General features: G+C 37.7%; 1 protein-coding gene across 1 annotated transcript in view; it reads right to left on the reverse strand.

The window, feature by feature from the left end:
* LOC116851561 (glutamate receptor ionotropic, kainate 2-like) overlaps nucleotides 1–18,394 on the reverse strand; it is a 78,419-nt gene that overhangs the window by 3,232 nt on the left and 56,793 nt on the right. The window contains exons 9-13 of the mRNA XM_032831109.1: nucleotides 17,572–17,829; nucleotides 8,210–8,407; nucleotides 7,108–7,333; nucleotides 6,510–6,674; nucleotides 2,255–2,355 (exon numbers count right to left, since the gene is read on the reverse strand). Coding sequence (XP_032687000.1) covers nucleotides 2,255–2,355; nucleotides 6,510–6,674; nucleotides 7,108–7,333; nucleotides 8,210–8,407; nucleotides 17,572–17,829 — 948 coding nt within the window. The remainder of the gene's footprint in view (nucleotides 1–2,254; nucleotides 2,356–6,509; nucleotides 6,675–7,107; nucleotides 7,334–8,209; nucleotides 8,408–17,571; nucleotides 17,830–18,394) is intronic.

Genomic DNA, 18,394 nt, shown 5'->3' on the forward strand with positions numbered 1-18,394 from the left:
TCTGCACGGTAATGTGAATCGAGCGGGCGATATCGATATGGACGTTCGACTGATAGCAGCGCATGCATACTACACTTGAGGACACTTTCGTTAACACAAAGGGCCAGAGAAATTCTAAGCCCATAATTGGCTCTGCTCGGTAGAGTCGAATTACCGTGAAACGAGTATCGTTCCGCGACCAACAATCGGCTCTCCTCGGAAAGCTCTTATAATCCGCCGTGTTTGTATCTCTTGCAATTGTTTCAGCACTTTCCTCCACAGATATGTATGACAATTCGTTCGATAGAAGAAATACGACAAAAAAAAGAGAAAGGAAGCACTAAAGTGGGAGATCTATGATAAAAAAGCGATATTGCAAGTTTAATTAGCACGTTAGAGACGAGATTACAAATGCACGAAAGGAGGATATATAAAAGTCGCCGATTTTTGCCCCCAACCGGCAAGTGAAATGTATATGTTTTTAAGCTGCAGAATCACATGGTGTAATCGGTTTTCCATAAACATGATGGGAACATATGTAAAAATTTTAAAGAGGGTAAATAAGCACGAATATGCCATAGAAATGAGATACATAATAATCTTTTTTACGCTATGTTTTAACTCTCGAAAGCTATCAAATATATGACATTTTGTTGAGATAGAGTTGGAATATAAAAATAAGTAAATCTATGAAAACTCGAAGAATATAAGACAAAACGAGAGCCAGATACACGCGCTTCACACACATCTTCCCGCCTTCTTAAAAAAAAAAAAAACTCTAGAATTTTAAACTCTGATCTTTAAATCTTGAAATAGTTAATTTCCAGATTTTTAAGATTTCTAAGTTTAAAATTATAAAAAAACATACACATTTCACTTGCCAATTAGGGACAAAAATCGACGACTTTTACATATCCTCCTTTAATTTTTTTCACAGTCTTCTTCGAGAAAGAACAAGAATAGAGCGTTGTCTTCGGAGACGCCGATCGAGGCTGATCGCGAGCCCGTCGTGCGGGACAAGACTTACACCATTTAATCGCGGGATCTCGATGCTCGGTATGTAGGTGGTTTCCTCATGTTCCGCGGAGGAGCAGAGACGCGCTCTTCTCCTGGAGGATCGCGGGCTGCAGCGGCCGCACAACTCGGCGGCCGCGGAATTGCGCGATTTCGCAGCGGGCCTTTGTCGGGAGCCACAGCGTACGGCGAATCGCAATTCCGAGGCCATCTCCGCACAGAGGGACTGTCGTGTGGTATAAACGGTCGATGCGCAGGTGCATGTGTGCGTTTACCGTCCAAGGAGTAATCGACGAAGACGCATCAAGGGCCGCCGGCACAACAGGTACAACATACACCAAGAGACAGTACACAAGACGATCATACGAGATCGAACGCATGCAAGGCTGATTTCTCCGTGGCGCGAGGCCGTTTGTCGCTCGTCCAAACGTTGTCCTACCAATCGCTAATCGCGGAAATGTGACTGGTCACTGAGTGGACTAATTGCGTTTAACTGGTGTCAATAGAGCGTTCAATGTGTTATATTAGTGATGAATATCGGTGAGGTGAGAAGAAGAATATCGGTCTACACTGAAAGTACTTCGAGTTGGTCATCTATGGAACAGATTCGTCCTAAGATGGTCATGAATTATTTACCGTGTACTCTCTTTGATTTTGTTGTATATATATATATATATATATATATATATATATATATATAAAATCAAAGAGAGTAAATCAAAGACTGTAAATAATTCAAGACCATCTTAGGACCAACCTGTTTCATAGCTGACCAACTCAATGGATGAGACCAACTCGAAGTACTTTCAGTGCAGATCGATATTCTCCTTTTCACCTCATTGATATTCATCACTAATACCGAAATAACACATTGAACGCTCCATTGACACCAGTTAAACGCAATTAGTCCACGCAGTGACGTGACCAGTCACATTTTATATATATATCCAAAAATAAAAAATTAATCTTTGACCACCATATTTTCTACGTGAATAGTTTCTCTAGGGGATTTTGTCATTTACCAAAATATTCAATACATAACGCGCGGAAGACGCGTGGACGTAATTGATTTAAAACGAACACAGGAAGTAAATAAATAATATCCTCAGGAATAGCTGTTGATATATCGGGAACTGTGAGAATTAATTTTGTATCAAGGGCCAAACGACCTCGCGCGACCAAGAGAAAGTACAACTCATGCAGCACGTTCACTTGAAGCGTAAAATTCTACACCATCCTGTCGGCGATTCGTTCAGCTTACCCTGTCCGACTGGGCGTTCTTCTTGGAATTCCAGCAGAACTCGAGGATCGCTACCAAGATCGCGAGTACCAGGCCGCACAGCAGTACGACGAAGACACCACCTGAAATGACAAGACCGGAAGCTCATTATTTTAATGCCGGCGGGCCCTCTCTCTCTTTACGTCCTCCGCTAATTTCACCGAGCGAGACGCGCGGCGCCGTTGGCAGCCACGAAGTACGACGGGGCATGTTTGTCCTCCATCTCGCGGGCTTCCCATCGTGCTTCCTCCCTGTGCGCCTTTGTAGCGCTAGTTTGTCGGAGAGCAAAGAGAAGAACGAAACTAAGGAAGAAAGAAAAAAGTTCTTCTCGCAGTGGAACGGCCGTGGAAAAATCGTGCGCGCAATATCTAAGCGAAGCTTGCACTCAGATCGATCGTGCTACACTTTTTGGTCTGTTTCATGGGAAAACTTCGCGATGGAGTATTCGCGGGTAACGACTGTGAGTCGGGCGTGCGTGGAAACGTATATACTGATAAATGGCGGGGTGTTTGTATTTATTGCAATGCGAGAGTCGTGCGAAAACAGTGAACTCGGAAGCGGTATTTACGCTAGCCGCGCAAAGTTGAGCTCGTGTTCGATACGTGTGAAAAACGAAGTGATAGAAAAGTATGGGAACGTTCGCGGGAGCATTGCATTTGAAATTAGCGATAGTTTGTAGAAAGATTTGCGTGATTAATCATGAAACCAGAACATTCCATGACAGAGTCGTAGGTTGGTGCACGTCACGTACTCGTACGTATGACTTTTTTTATTTTCTAATTTTTTTAAGCAACGCTTATACTCTCGTATGCAGGCTACTCCAGAAACGCCTCGTTCGAAGTAATAATTCATGAAATTCCTCGAAAAGTTAAGCAGAATGTTTAGCAGACAGTATGTATCTCGTGCGTATATTGCATAATTTACAATTTATTTCGATATAACGGATTTGACTCGAGTAAACGGTGTAAAATGTAACATTATATTTAGAAAGTTCGATCAAACTGGTATTACGTTTATAAACATTCCAATTTTATCGGAAGTTTTCAATATGCTCATTTTCCTGATCAGAGATGAAATTTCACTTCGCTGGCCGAAAACATGGCACGCAAAGTTCGCTCTTTCATGCAGTCAACGTGCTCGTCCTTTCTAAGCGAACTTTCCAAGTTTCCCTTTATAGATTCTATGATGAATGATTAGCTGCTCACTAACTCAACTTTTCCGGTATGCATCAATTTTCCTTTTGTACTATTGTACAAAATATTAAAATTTCTACTGACACACTTCTTTCTTCGTGTGTCTAAAATTATTCAAGAATTTAAATTACTTTTCCGATTAATTGTACGTAAAATGTGCCACCGACGTCTAATTTGTGTGAAACATGAGTTAAACGTGATAGCAGATAGAAGCAAAAGAAAAATTCACGAAATAGATTCGCTTATATCAACGAACACTTTTGTTCCCGCGGGAAACTTTCGGCTGTACATTTCCAGCGGAGAAGAAGAATAAGAAATAAAGTATGTACAGCGCGGGCACTTTTGAGCGGGCTAAAAGTGTCCACTTATCGTTGACGGTGAGACAACTGAGCTAGTATCCAAGCGGGGGAATGCGAGGTAGATTTGCATAACTACACCGTCGTGATTTATGGTGACACCCCGGACGTCTCGCCGGAAGAACGAAAGTTTCTCGCACGGGCGCAAAGGTATCGCGCCGTGGCTTCACGCCTATTTCGCGAAGCGGTATCAAGAGCCAGGACCAGGTAAGTCGCTGTATCATCGTGCTACAGGCCGATTCAAGTTTCACGAGTAGGAAGTTCTGCTCGCCGAGCCAGGATATATGCCCAAGTTTCCCATAGGATGGCAGGCCTTCGCGAAACACTTGGCGCGAACCAAGAATTATCCGGAACTCGTCGTTCTCGAAGAGACTCTCACTAACCCGGAAATTCTCGGAGTTAGCGGTGTTCAGTGACAAACGAGCAATGTGAATGCAAGATCGCGGAATGCAGACACTCTCCAAGTAGATTTCTTCAAGTAGTGAATCTCTGATATTGTTATTTTATCGTCCTATATTGTGACATGTCCATCAATTTCAGATCATCGGTCGACTTAACTTTGTTACTTCATTGGCTTCTTTGTTTATTTTTAGTTTCTGCTTTTAGAAAAGAATACGAAGAATTTACGGTTTAACGCGGAACTTCCATCTCTTTTTAGTTCCAGTTTTAGGAAGACTGAGAGGAAACTAAAGTTAAAGTTAGTAATGTTGGTAAAACTTAGTAATGCCCTATATTATCCTTGTATTTAGTTTCTTGCTTCATTTCTTCCTTTACTCTTATTTATTACTAGAAAGAAACCGACGGTAAAAAATTGTCTGTTATTATTGTAGTGTATTATTAGAGTTGTAAAAATAATATTAATAAAATTAAGTAAAAGAATAGATTAGATACACAAGAAGAATAATTAGAACTTGAGACACACAAGATTTTTAGACAATTCATAGCTCTATAGAAAGATTTATTGCGACATTTTTTAAGTTTTAAGAAGAAGAAGGGAGAATAGCAGATATAGGCAATTTATATCTCTTACGTTTTTGCCTTCGTTAAATTAAAATTATCGCTTTCCTCTGCAGCTGGTAGACTGCTTATTCTTATGAAATGGTACGATAGAGGTCAGCCGGCGGAGATCATCCATTTTCCACGGCAAATAATCAAGGCATTGGAAAGGACGGGGATTAGCAATTTAACTGTAATTTCGCTAGATTTTCGCGCCGTGCGAGACGGTCCGTTCCTCTTTCTATCTCGTCGAGTACATTTACACCGCCGGTAAAGTGGGTACTTATCCAAGTTACAGACTACGCGGCGAAGAAACCGTAGAAAGATGGGGGAGGCAAAGTAGGTACCAGGGTAAGTAGGTAGGTAGTTTCCGCGAGTGGAACGAAGAAAAAAAAGACAAAACGGATGAAGGCAGAGAGGGAGAAAGAAGGAATTTGTTGTGACTTCCATAAGATCCGGAAACGCTTCCCGGAGAGTCTTAAGAAAAATTTGTCAGCGAACTTTGTGTGAGATTCCACCGCGCTCGAAGTCCTCCTTCCTCTTTGATTCAGACTTTGTCTTCTTCGCCAAATGTCGTACCACCGTACAGCGACGAATTAACTTTTTCGACTATTTGGTCGAGACAACTCTAATATTCGTACACAATCTTTCTGTATTTTTCTATATACCTGTTTTCGATATCTGAGTAAAATAAATTTATCGACATGTCGTATTAAACTCCAATATATCGCTTGAATGAAAACCAACCGATAATTGCTTTTTGACCATATTAATACAAAAAGCTTTTAATATATAATATATAAAAATATATAAAAATATTTTATTATGCAATACTATCTTTTTTCTTTTTTAATGACACAGTTTTCGTATTTCTCAATTTAGTATTTTCCCTCGTACACTCGATTTATAATTGCATAAAGGAAACTTCTGTTCGTGACTTTTCAACGCGCCGTATACGCGATCCGTGAAACGAATGAAATATATATCACAGTTGAGATGACTGAAAGTTAAAACAGGCGTGTCGGACACGTGGAAGTTATGACTACCAAACATCTCTTTTGCTTGCGTGTATACAAGCGCGTCGTCAATAGGATAGACTGCATCTGTGATTCACATGTACAACATGCAAATGTAATTCACAGGTAGCATTACGGTTAAAATTTGCTATGCTGTTGATAAGATACGAGTGAAATGTACACATATCGTTTCACAAACACATTTTGCGAGTACGTTACACTTAACTAAATGTATTCGCGCGCGTGTATTGCGCCCGTTCGCAAATTCGATAAACTCGACAACCCAATTAATTAAGTATCGAAAACCATAAGAGAACCGTTCTCAGTGCTCGTTTCAGCATCAAATTTAGCAGAAATTAATTTTCAGAGCTACAACTTTTTGAATATGATTTGCTACGCACTCTATTATTAAGAGTATTCCATTTCATAATAAGCGACGCTTTAAAGCAATTTTGCGATTTAGTATGTGAATTTTAATGTATACATGTAAATGTAATTGACATTTTGACATGCAATATTAGAAAAATCAAATTTTGTATAAAATAAGATGAAAAACGAGTTCTCTTTTTTACTCTCACCTTATTGATTGTTATAATTTTATTTGTTACTTCTACCTGTTTCTATCTATTAACAATTTAATTTTAAATAAAGGATTAATATAATCGGGCAAGCTCACCGATATTCTCGACTCCGAGAGCGTTAGCCTTGCTTTCTTTATTCTTGTCGTCTCTGTTGCACACGTCGCCCGTGTTCTTCCACCATTTATCATAGAGTATCTGTATTACACCTTTCTCCTGCAGCTCCAAAATGGCTAGAGATATTTTATCCCTCCAGGGCGAGCCTGCATATAAAAAGCCTTCGTTAGGCTGGTCAAGGATCTCGCAGTTCCTGCTCCAGCAGTATAATCTCGAACGTAATTCCGCCGTTGCTTCGCACATTGGACATGTCAAATATATCATCGTGCAACATATTTCAAATATACAGTGACTCACGCGCACGGGAATTCTCCAATTTTGCACTATTTCAACGGGAAAATATAATTTTTGCCCTTAGTTAAGTCTCTTGACTGTGTGCGAGCGACATTAAAAGCAATGCGCTTTTCTTGAACTACTTGTACCGCGGCGGCTAATGAAGCCGATATTTCCTCAACGGAAATTTAATCGGAACCCAACTGTTCCATAACTTCTGAACTTTCAGTATCGAATACCTCGCTAACAAACTTTCAAATTAAACGTCTGTTGGATCTACGTTGTTATCTTTATTCATATATTTACCTTTCGGAGTAGCTATTCCGTATCCTTTGCTATCTAAGAGACCTCCTATTTGCGTCAGATTGCAGTCACGTTGAACTGCATAATCGAGCATAGTCGACTCCATTAAAAACGCGTAGTCGCCCTCTAAAACCCTCTTCACTCCTTCTTCATAGGTTTCAACGAACACGGATGGAGTTCTCGAATCCATGAACTTCCACATCTTCTGATAAATTCCGATTTTCGAGTCCTGCGGGATTAAGTCATGCAAATCAAATTCTTCTCTTCCATATCTCTTTCCAATTTAACTTTGTGTTTTGCAAAAATTAAGATTCCAATATATAGGACTTTAAAGACAGATTAAATTTTAAATTAGTCGCAAAATGAGAGAATTTGTATTGCATTAAACAAGTATATCGGTTTTTCAAATATTAGCTTATAGACGGACTCTAAACCAGACCTTTCATTGAGTGATCGCTCTTTTATACTGTCAACTTTAAATGTAAATTCTGGAATTTTTTGCTCATTACCGCGCACTGGCTAATTTGCTCTCTGTACGAGCCAGCCAGGGGAAGCAGAGCTAATAAAAGCTGTCATTTTGTTCAATGAGTGTAGCACGTATTTTTCCGATAATACGTCACTGTTCATTAATATTATGGTGACATATAATGCTTGCGCAAATACGTCGATATAAATTTGATCTGTCATTAGCGCGGTTTCAATAGATTTATCGACTATGTGCGTCGTTGTACTGCATATCCGCTGCTACTGAATGTAATATATTTTACATTTGTATGCATATGCAATTTTACTATGCTCACCTACCGGATTTTTGGTGCGACACATTGCGTTGTAGAACGCAATTTATGTTTTCATTATTGAGAACTACAGTATTGTTATTCGCTTAAATCATGTATCGCGTGACATATTTCCGAATAAAATCGCACAATAAAACAAGGGTCGGATGAACATTGTACGCATAAAAAAATGATAAAAAAGACGATTAAAAAGTGTAAAAGGAACATTAAATTTGCGCGTTTAAATGTAACAACGAGATACTATTGATGACTACAATACTATTTGACATACTAGGAACATAAAGACGATTTCACATTCTTGTACTCACCCTGAAGAACGTCATCGTACTTCCACCTTCCAGAGTACCGTAAGATATCTCCGTTTGTTCCGCGAGATCGGCAGCGTTCTCGATTGGGGTAATCATTCTTTCAACCGTCAGAAAGGCCGCCAAGTTCGCGGTGTAAGAGGAGATGATGATCAATGTGAAGAACCACCATATGCCGCCTACTATTCTCGTGCTGGTCGCCTGATAACGAGGATTAATTCCATCTTCATCACGAATAAACTCCATAAAACGCTGTTGTATGCTTTTCCCTCATTCTTCTCGTTCAGTTAAACGGATATTTCAACTCGACGATATTGAATGCAGTAGTCGTTTAATAATATATTAAATTTCGTTCCACGTATAAATTTAATTACACCCTTATTATTTAATTATATAGATTTTAGTGTATATAACGGGAAAGAACTTCAAGTAATTTATTATAATAAAATAAAAAAAGGTTAAATTTATATGAATTTAATATAATCTCTTTTTGATCAAATTTGTTTGCAAATATTTGAAAAGAAAGCTTTTTGATGTCAGAAATATTTTGCAACAAATAAGTTGCTTAAGACATCAATTATGAAAAATCCAACGTTGATAAATTAGATACATTAAATAATTTACTAGCGTTCCTCAAACAACAGAGATTATTTTTAACCCAGATTCTTCTCTATCAATCAGGCTGTCGATAATATCATCGATAGTAGCATCGATAGTGAAAATCAAAGCGTCGTAAACACATGGGAGAAACATCAGTTTCGAATTCTGTTAGGAAGGATCTTTCACGTGTAAATGTTTTTCAATACTACTTCACCACGGGGAAGATACTTTCTCATCTCTGTCGTGAAAGAGCGTAAGGGGATTCGGAGATCGATCGAAAACGCATCAGCACAAGTGACGAGGTCGATTTAAGGCGTGGCGAATCGTGATCCCGACGGGAAATACCGCGCTGCAGTCGAAGAATGCAATATGGGATCTCGTTTAGGATTCGTCGGCAGGATATTTCGGCCCATTAACGACGAACTCGACAATCGCGGAAACGATCCTCGGATATAGAACACCCCGTGAATGATTCTCTCGTTCCCCTTACATCTTCGGATTTCGTTGTTGAGTAAACGATTTTAATTTCGCCGCGTGATGATGTGACGCGAAAGAGTTCGTACCGCAATCAATAATTCGCACACACATAATGTAGTACATGAACAGTAGTCTACATGCGTTCAATTTGTTCGTTGAATATAATATCTGTGTTTTGCATTCCGTGCAAAACAGTTTTCATTTAAAAACGATCTGTTTGAACGAGGATCCGCTGATTTTTCGTATCGACATAGGAGAAGCCTCCTGTATGTGTATTGTGTGCTTATATTATCGTTTGCAGAATGGTTCGAACATTTTTTCTTCGATGTATTTCAGAACGCAGCTGACGTCTAAAATTCGTAAGTAATTTTAAATAATTCTTAGAATATACATTGTTTTCAAGACATTTCTGTCTCCCGGAGGACAAATCGAACATTTCTTCACACTACGAAAACCTCAAATATTAGATAGGTTTTCTCACTGAATATCGGCTACGTTGTTAAGTATATAAAAAAAAAGTCCAAATTGTCCTCCAAACGTACGTCCGTTCGCGCGTGTGCAAAGAAACTTTAAACAAAAAGTACATTGTCATTTGCAATATTAAATTCTTGCCTATGAGCGCTTGGCCGCGGCTGTTAATGCGATTGATAATGTCGATGTGGCTGGCCATGAAACACACGCGCTGACACTTGAGACAGTTGCAACGACAACCCCGCATGTACATACGTGCCACCAGAGTCAATTAACGTCGCATGGTGTATAGATATACCATAAATATTCAGATTTCTCCGTGCAAGACTCTACTTTCTAGTCGTGTCAAATCTGCGATTTCCACTCCCCTAGCGTTTGATACATAAATACTGCAATATTTCATACGCGGTGTATAGCAGCCTAAATTTTACTTTCCGAACTTTACGGATAATTACTGATACATACAGATAAGCGTATATAATATATATATATATATATATATATATATATATATATATATATATATATATATATACATATGATGAGAAATGAATTCGTGGATTTCGTGAAATTGATACGAAAGATTTAAAAAACTACACATGTATATTTGACATTGTTTTATGGTTATATCTTTACTTTTTTACATGTTTTATTCGTTATATATACTATGTTTTATAAAAACTTTCACGACATCATTTCGTCCACGTTCTGTTTCGGATAAAAATATCGTAAAATTTTCGCGCAATATCACGCTGCGAACGCGAAATACAAGAAACACCGTGTACCGGAAAAACGATGCATATATCCAGTGATTTATAAGTTTAGATGAGTTGGATTTATGTCTCTGTGATTCAGCGGCGTGATAACTGCACGCGTACATTGCAAGATAATGCCAAAATTATTATTCGTGTCAAAGTTTATATTATTTAAATATTATTTAATATTTATATCATATAAATATATTTTCTCTGTTTATATTATTTTCACACTTGTGCCATGCTATCGTTTTTGCGTTTAATTAATTTGTTTTTGATCAATTCGCTTTTGCGAAATGAAATGAGCAATATTTTCACGTGTGAATACACGTGTGAATTTAACACGTGTGAATATACGTGTGAGTTTAACAAATTAATTATTGATTTGAATACTTATCAATTCTCTAAGTATTCTGTTAATAAATTAAATTTTGATATATTTCGAGGTATTTCGAATAATGTAAGAGCGACAGGTGTATGAATAAAACACGTAATATGATTACAGATACAAATGTGCATCAACTAAGCGTCTAAATTATTTCTATCGCTTTTCTAAATAGTATTAGACACGATGCAATGTGTGTATAAGATTATAATAATTATTAACATGTAGCTTTAAAATAATAAGCAAAGTATAAGAAAAGTATAAGCAAAGTATAAGCAAAGTATAAGAATCGATAATTAATATACAAGTTTTTTACTACCGTATTATTGTTTTTCTAGAAATATTTTAAATAACAAATATTACAATACCAATAATAAAATACTCCAAGCATTCTCTCTTTAGTAGTTCTATTTTATATCAGAAAAAAATATGCAACATGTAATAAAAAGCTGAAAAAACACCGTTTATGCCGCGGCAAGGAAACGCCTGCAGCAGTCGCTCACGTAAAAGTGAAGAACCGCGTTAAATTTACTGCCAAACATACACACCAAACTGTTCTTGTATTACGCTTTTTTGAATTTTATATACCAGATCCATCGTTCTCTAACTTATCGTAACCCCAAAAAGTAGCGTCAATGAAGAAAGTAATAAGATTCCATTGATGATTTTTATCAGACGTTTCAAAATATGCCGAAAGCCTTTCTTGTATATACGTAAGCTGCCATAAATACATAATAATAATGTTACGTAATATAAAGAAATAATGTAAGGAGCTACAAACAAAGATAATAAGAATGGAAACATGTTGCAGTAAATATTAATTTGCTTATTCCCGAATTTGCCACTTGATATATTTGGCATAATAATAAAAATTATTATATTAATTGTTATATAATTGTAAATTGTTATGATCACATAAAACAAGTAAAACGATTGTATTTTATAAAGCATAGCCACTAGAAATTAAAAGACGATTGACTTATATGTGCATGCAGGGTTGATATGCGTTTCCTCAATTATTTAATTATTATCTTAATTAAATAGAATAAAAGTTGGTAAACAAATAAACTTGCGTTTGCGTTAAACTTTGTTCTTTATAAAGAAACTAAAATTGCAAATTGTCCATTGCTGAAATTTGACGAAAACCTACATTTATTTATCAAAAGATAAAAATCTGTTTAAAGTTTGCTTCGATTCATTTCTTGTTATATTCAATATCCTAAATACATCCTTTTACAGTTAATTATAAAGAATATTTTTAGAGTTAGAAGCAAAAATTCAATTGGTTAACAGGATTTATAATAACAACTTATAATAATAAACATAGATTTGCAAAACTAATCGTTTCCGAGATATATACAAAAGAATTTGAAATTTAGAAACTCGTTAAAGACTTCTAAGAGAAATATGTTCAAAGTAGTTATATCAGAAGCGCGAAAATGTTAGCTTTCGAACGCTTCTTATTTAAAGTCGTTACGATTTCTAAAAATGAAGTTATCGACAACTTTATCGAACCGCGCGCGAGGTTAGTTCAATGCTGATGGAAGTGGGTCAACGATATGAATGGAATACTACGTGTAAACAATAGCAAGTCCGCGTTCCATCACGTACATTTGTTTACCTGACGCGGCCTTGTCCCCACTCCCACAGACGTCAGTGACTACGCGGCTGGCAGTCATCGACTTTGGTTAGGGTAGGTTAGGGAAGGTTACGCGAAACTCTGAAACGCAGAATTCCAGGCAACAGGCAATAAGAACAGGGAATTTGGATTGGTCAATTATTTATATTCTCTATTCATATTGGCTAATGCCTATTCCTATTGCCTATAGCCTGACATTGTGCAAGGACTTTGATACGCGTTAGATAATAACGCGGACTCCTGGCGTTATCATCTAATACTGAGTATCGAAACTTGAAAACTTCGTCACGCGCGAATTAATCGGCGTAGAAACATAAAACAAAATGCAATCCTCCTGACGCACGAGATCGTGTCTGCGTTGCTCTTTTGTCGTTGATACAAAGAACGACTGTTGCAGTCAAATGTCGTAACAGATTTAAGTTGAAAACTTTGTACCCCCTCACTTCGTCAACACCTTCTTTATATATTTTTTTTATAAAAGACAATCTTCAAAGAACATTTTTAATTAACAATAGAATTTAAAAAATACTAAAACAGAGCAAGCAATAGAAATTATAAAAAACAAATTGATGATTGTCTGGTAAAACAAGAGATAAACAACGAATAAGCCCGGAAAGTGCCACTGCTGAAGATGTAAGTAAAATTGTAAGAAATACGTGCTAGGTTATTTATAAATTATTAATTCTTTGAATTATATTATATTAGCCATTTTACAATATGTGCAATCTATGTGTACTAAGAACGCTTGAAAAATAAGAAAATGAATCGAAAATATCTCGAAAACAGTTGATTTAGCAAAACTACATTTGCCAAGTTCTCGTTTATTTTCATGAATGTTATTAGCCAGAGTTAAGTTTCCATGTATAATTTTGAAACATCTTGTATATTATTTAAGCTCGATAAATAGCGAATTTTTTCATATAACCGTGCAATCAAAACGTAGATAAAATGAGACGAGACGTCGCGAGAGGGCTTTACTCATATATGTTCTACCTTTTTTAATCTTTGTAAGTACAATACACACACATATACAGTGAAGAAAGATACGGTACAAATAATAACGAACAGTTCTTTTCACACTGAATGCTCCCATTGTCCACGCTAGCGGTGCCACCGCCGACCTAGTTTGTACTCCGTGGATACTTTTCTTGCAATTGACGGAAGTCTATACAATACCTACCAATATTATTCGACAACTGAAAGCCAATTGCACGCTATTCTGCACCGTGGGTGCACATCGCCGTATTCTATTCATCGTATTACACGTACGCACACACATAGCATTCAACAGTGACCGTACAAATGAAAATCAAGCCGTATGTTGCAGGAATAATAATTTCTCGAAACGAAATAAGACGGATGGAAGATAAGACGCTTCTTATCTATACCAGACGTAAAATTACAATTCACATTTGCCATTGGACCGAAGGTCATTAAGTATTTCTTTTTCCTTTTGTCCTTAAAATATTATTTTTTGGAATACTTTGGTAACTACTATTTTTAATTTAGAAATAGTTAAATTTATATATATTTTCAACATCAGTTTACTTTGCTGTCTCGCGAATAGCGGCATAGGTCTTATTTTATAAATGCTAGAAGTACTTTGCGTTTTATGTACGTGAATTCCTTTTTAGTTTTATTTAATGCTATTTATTCATTTTTGCGTGGTTGTTATGTACGACGTATTTACATGGTGCTCTTGTGTGCGTCTGCCGTGAGCATATGTATTTATTTCTCGTCTTAAAATACAGAATTTGTTGAATTTTGTATATTGCACAATTACTCTCAAATTATTTAAATAACTGTAATTAACCTTTTACGCACAACTAGCTTGAGCTTTTAACACAGAGACAATGATACAAATGTAAATTCACGCTTCACCTCTAAGAGGATTATTTTCATGACAAGTAATTTTTTTTAAGAGCGAAAATAAAGTAAGAATGAGGTAATGTGCATTTTTATAATTATTCGTATTTTGTATAAAATGTGTGTGGAAGTGATTATATTTCTAAAATTCCTTTGTTTATTGATATCTTATATTAAAGTAAGATACGTTCGAGGTAAACAATAATTTAGCGTGCACCCAATATATCTTTCATTCATAAAGACGTAAACTCACGTTGATATTGGTTTCTACGATAAGCATCAAAACAAATTGCTTTCGACTCCACCGATTGTCATATTTTTCATTTTCCACAAGGTATTCTCGAGATATCGCTGCTAATAAAGTTTCTTCTCTTACTTCCCTCTTTTCTCAGAGTGCTTCGCACGTGGTTGAACAGAGCAAGTAATTTCCACGCGTATATACCGAGTAGCTATTAAAGGGAAAGAAAACTGTTTCGCGCAAAAATAAATTCTCGCGATGTGAATGCAGACTGGACAGGAAAAACCAGAAAAAAACGAATAGATTAGAAGAAAAGGTCTGTCATGTAATTATTTTGTTAATAAATTTAGTGGTCAATTCCCCTTTGGTATTATTTATGTTGAGTTAACGTTGCAGAAGTCGCGCGAAGGAAAACAACTGTTCGCCATCCTTTGAAGTAGCTGTTATTAAATTAGCAAATATACCGAATGCATATACATACTTTGTATTATTTGATAGATTGCATGTTATTGTGTTGTATATAAATCATTATGGACTTTATTTATTATTTTAATTGAATTTGTAGAGAATGATTAAGCGGCTTGACACACCGGGCGAACATTTTTACACGTCGTGAAAAGAAAATGTTTAACAAAGTGTCGTAAGTGTCACTTCTGGGGGCACTTTAGTAGTTGTGTAAGAGGAAAAGTGCAAAAACAGTGATGCAGAGATGGCTCACGTTTTTACACTTTGACTAAAATTTAACCGAACTATGATATAAGTATTTTACCGTTTGCCCTGCTTGCTAACATGTTGCTTAAACAAGCGTTTCACTGTTGTAAAATTCATAGAGACGCGCGCGATTATATACGAGCTTAAATCCTCACGCGGCTCTTTTTAATTAACATCGCATAACCTACGTGGAAAGTTGGTCTTTGACGCGAGCATTTTTGCAAATATCACGGAAGCTCGTGTAATTTTGACAGCGAATGTAGTTCTACGTGCAACTATGTGCACGTTTGTTAGTGAAAATGTTATTTCACGGACGCTCTTTTGACTCTGTGGTGGCACGTTTACCTTAGGGTTGAGATCGCTGCCCTGTTGCATAAGTGTGCCAACCGTAAACCAAAAGCTGTTGGCTAGGCTGAATTCGTTGACAGTGCTCAGCAGCGGAATGTCGTCGCTGTCCGGATCCAAGGCGCTCACGAGATTACCCTGATGACAGCGTGATCCCCGCCGAGCGGTGCAAAGTTCAAAAAACGATCACACTAATTATACTTGATTAACATACTCAGCAATGTCACATCTAATTCAATTGAAATGTTGAATCGTGTTGGACAGAAGGCGCGAAGTACCAACGTGAGATGATATTGAATTTTTTTCGCATTTTATATAAGAAGTATCTTTGAAAAGCAAGAAGTATCTTTGCGCTATTTTTAAAAAGAGTGATTTTTTCTACTTTTTAATTATGTTTACTTTCTTTTTTGTTTTTTTTTCACGATGGATGCTGCATCAAGGAACGCGCATTGCTGTAGGTATTATTAATTGGCTGTTCTTTACTCTTTACTCTCCTGAATATTACATCCTGCGATATGAAACCGAGAATAAAGTACACGATAAAATCGTGAAAATTACGGAGCGGTTGAAACAAACAACGCTCTTAAATTAATCGTCGGAAGTTTCAGCTATACTTTAATGCTACAGATATTTAAAGATTTAAGCGAAGTCATAATATTCGAGGACTTATATGCGTATATTCTCTAACCGATCGATCGTTTCACACCGCTCGACGGGGGCCTACCTGCAAGGGACATTTACAGCTTGGACAGGGCGACGGCTCCACCCATTCGTAGGGTGACAATCTTGCCACTATCCATATTGCCAAGGATACCATTACGTAACCGCCCAGTAAGGACAACCAGATCTCCACGGCGAGGGGATTCATGAACGAGAAGAGCCGCGACGGCGTTCGTTTGGAAACCTGAAGCAATGACATTTGTTTTCGCGTTACTAATCCGTCAGAATCGAATGCCAGATTGATCCGTTCGACGCGAATGACAAGTGTCGCGAACAGCGACGCATCGCGAAACGCAACGATGCACTTGTTCACGTCCAATCGTTGCGCCGTGTACTTGGTTGGAAGAGAATGCAGCCGCTTATAACTTGCGCTGCTCTCTCTCTCTCTCTCTTTTTCTCTCTCTCTCTCTCTCTCTCTCTCTTTCTCTCTCTCTCTTTCTCATTTTAGTCTTTCAAATGGCTCGAAGGACGATTCTTTATTTCGATGGAATTACGGGAGGGTATTATTCTTCGGGCTCGCCGGGCGGAACACAATGGCAGTACACCTTGAGTGCAACCGCCGCTACGTGCTGCTTTATTTTTTAGTAAGATATCGCTGACGCCGTGAAAGGGCGATCGAGATTGGATTTTAAAACGCAATAATTTATCGCAACGACAGAACGGGCAATAACGAATTCGCAGTAATTTCATTCGAGCAATCAATTTCCACGACGTAAAAGAGTTGCGTTGTATTCTCTTTGCAATAGCGACGAATGCATTTGCGTCATCATTTTCTTTACTTTCATCAGATTAGCACGATGTTCTTTATAACAGCTCGAGAGGAAAAGTTGTCGTGATATTCGTTCAATATAACACGGTCGTCCTTGCACACGACTTCAGCCTTCTGTAATATTGCAAATACATGATTCGTAACATAAACATGTATAAACAAATCGAGCACGCCGCGAACGGACGTCTACTCTTCGCGTCCCGGTGAGATGATGGATTTATGCGCGTACTCTCTCGCAAATGGAATCGTACAGTGTATATACGGCAAATGCGAGTGTGGTACGGGCGAATATATTGTATGACGTATGATCGTTGACGACGCAGACGATCGGTGCATGTAAAGAAAACGGTAGAAGTAGTCCAAATGGCGGAGCACCTCGTTGAGTGTACCTTAGGGTTGAGCCCGCTGCCCTGCCTGAGGAAGGTGCCGGTGATGAACCAGAAACTGTTGCTGACGCTAAATTGGTTCTCGACCACGTCGCTCTCAGCCAGGCACGGATGCGGATTGTTCCATTCGTATGGACTGAAGCGCGCCATCACGAAGAGGGTGAAGCTCACGAGCATGTAGGCGGCGAGCACGTAGAGCCAGATCTCGACCGCCAGCGGATTCATGAAGGAGAAAAGTCGCGTCGGCTGACTGGACGGCACCTAAATGATGTCACGCTACGATTTTAATTAAAACGGATCCCGTCTGATGGTGCAGCGGGTCACAAGCGCGGCCTAACGCGATGCTGCAAACCGATGCGAGTCAACTTTCACATAGAGTGTATCCAGCATCATGCGTTCAGAGAAGCTCTTTGTAGATGGGTAAAAAAGTTTGCCAGGAGGTGACAATAGAGAAGAAGGGGAAGAGAGAAAGAAACGACAATCGTGAGACGAGAAACCGATTACAGAGGAAGGCGATTAATCGTTTTTCTTCGCATTTATAATATATTTTGATATACGTTGATTAATATATGATCGATTGTAAGTTGGTTTGTGCACTCTACAACGACTAAACTTGCAACGCTTCAAGTTGTCAGAATTGAAAGTCACTGGTAACGTGTATGTGCAGTAATCGTGTATAAGAAGAGTCGAAGTGATAGTACGTAATGTAATACTTGTGAAATTTGAAAAAAAGAATTTATTTTGAAATAAGAGAATATCATTTTGAGAAGTAATTTATATATATATATATATATATATATATATATATATATATATATATATATAT

This window comes from Odontomachus brunneus, unplaced genomic scaffold (genome assembly GCF_010583005.1).
Source record: "Odontomachus brunneus isolate Ranch 3 - 2012 unplaced genomic scaffold, Obru_v1 Obru_scaffold_178, whole genome shotgun sequence".
NCBI classification, from domain to species: Eukaryota; Metazoa; Arthropoda; class Insecta; order Hymenoptera; family Formicidae; genus Odontomachus; species Odontomachus brunneus.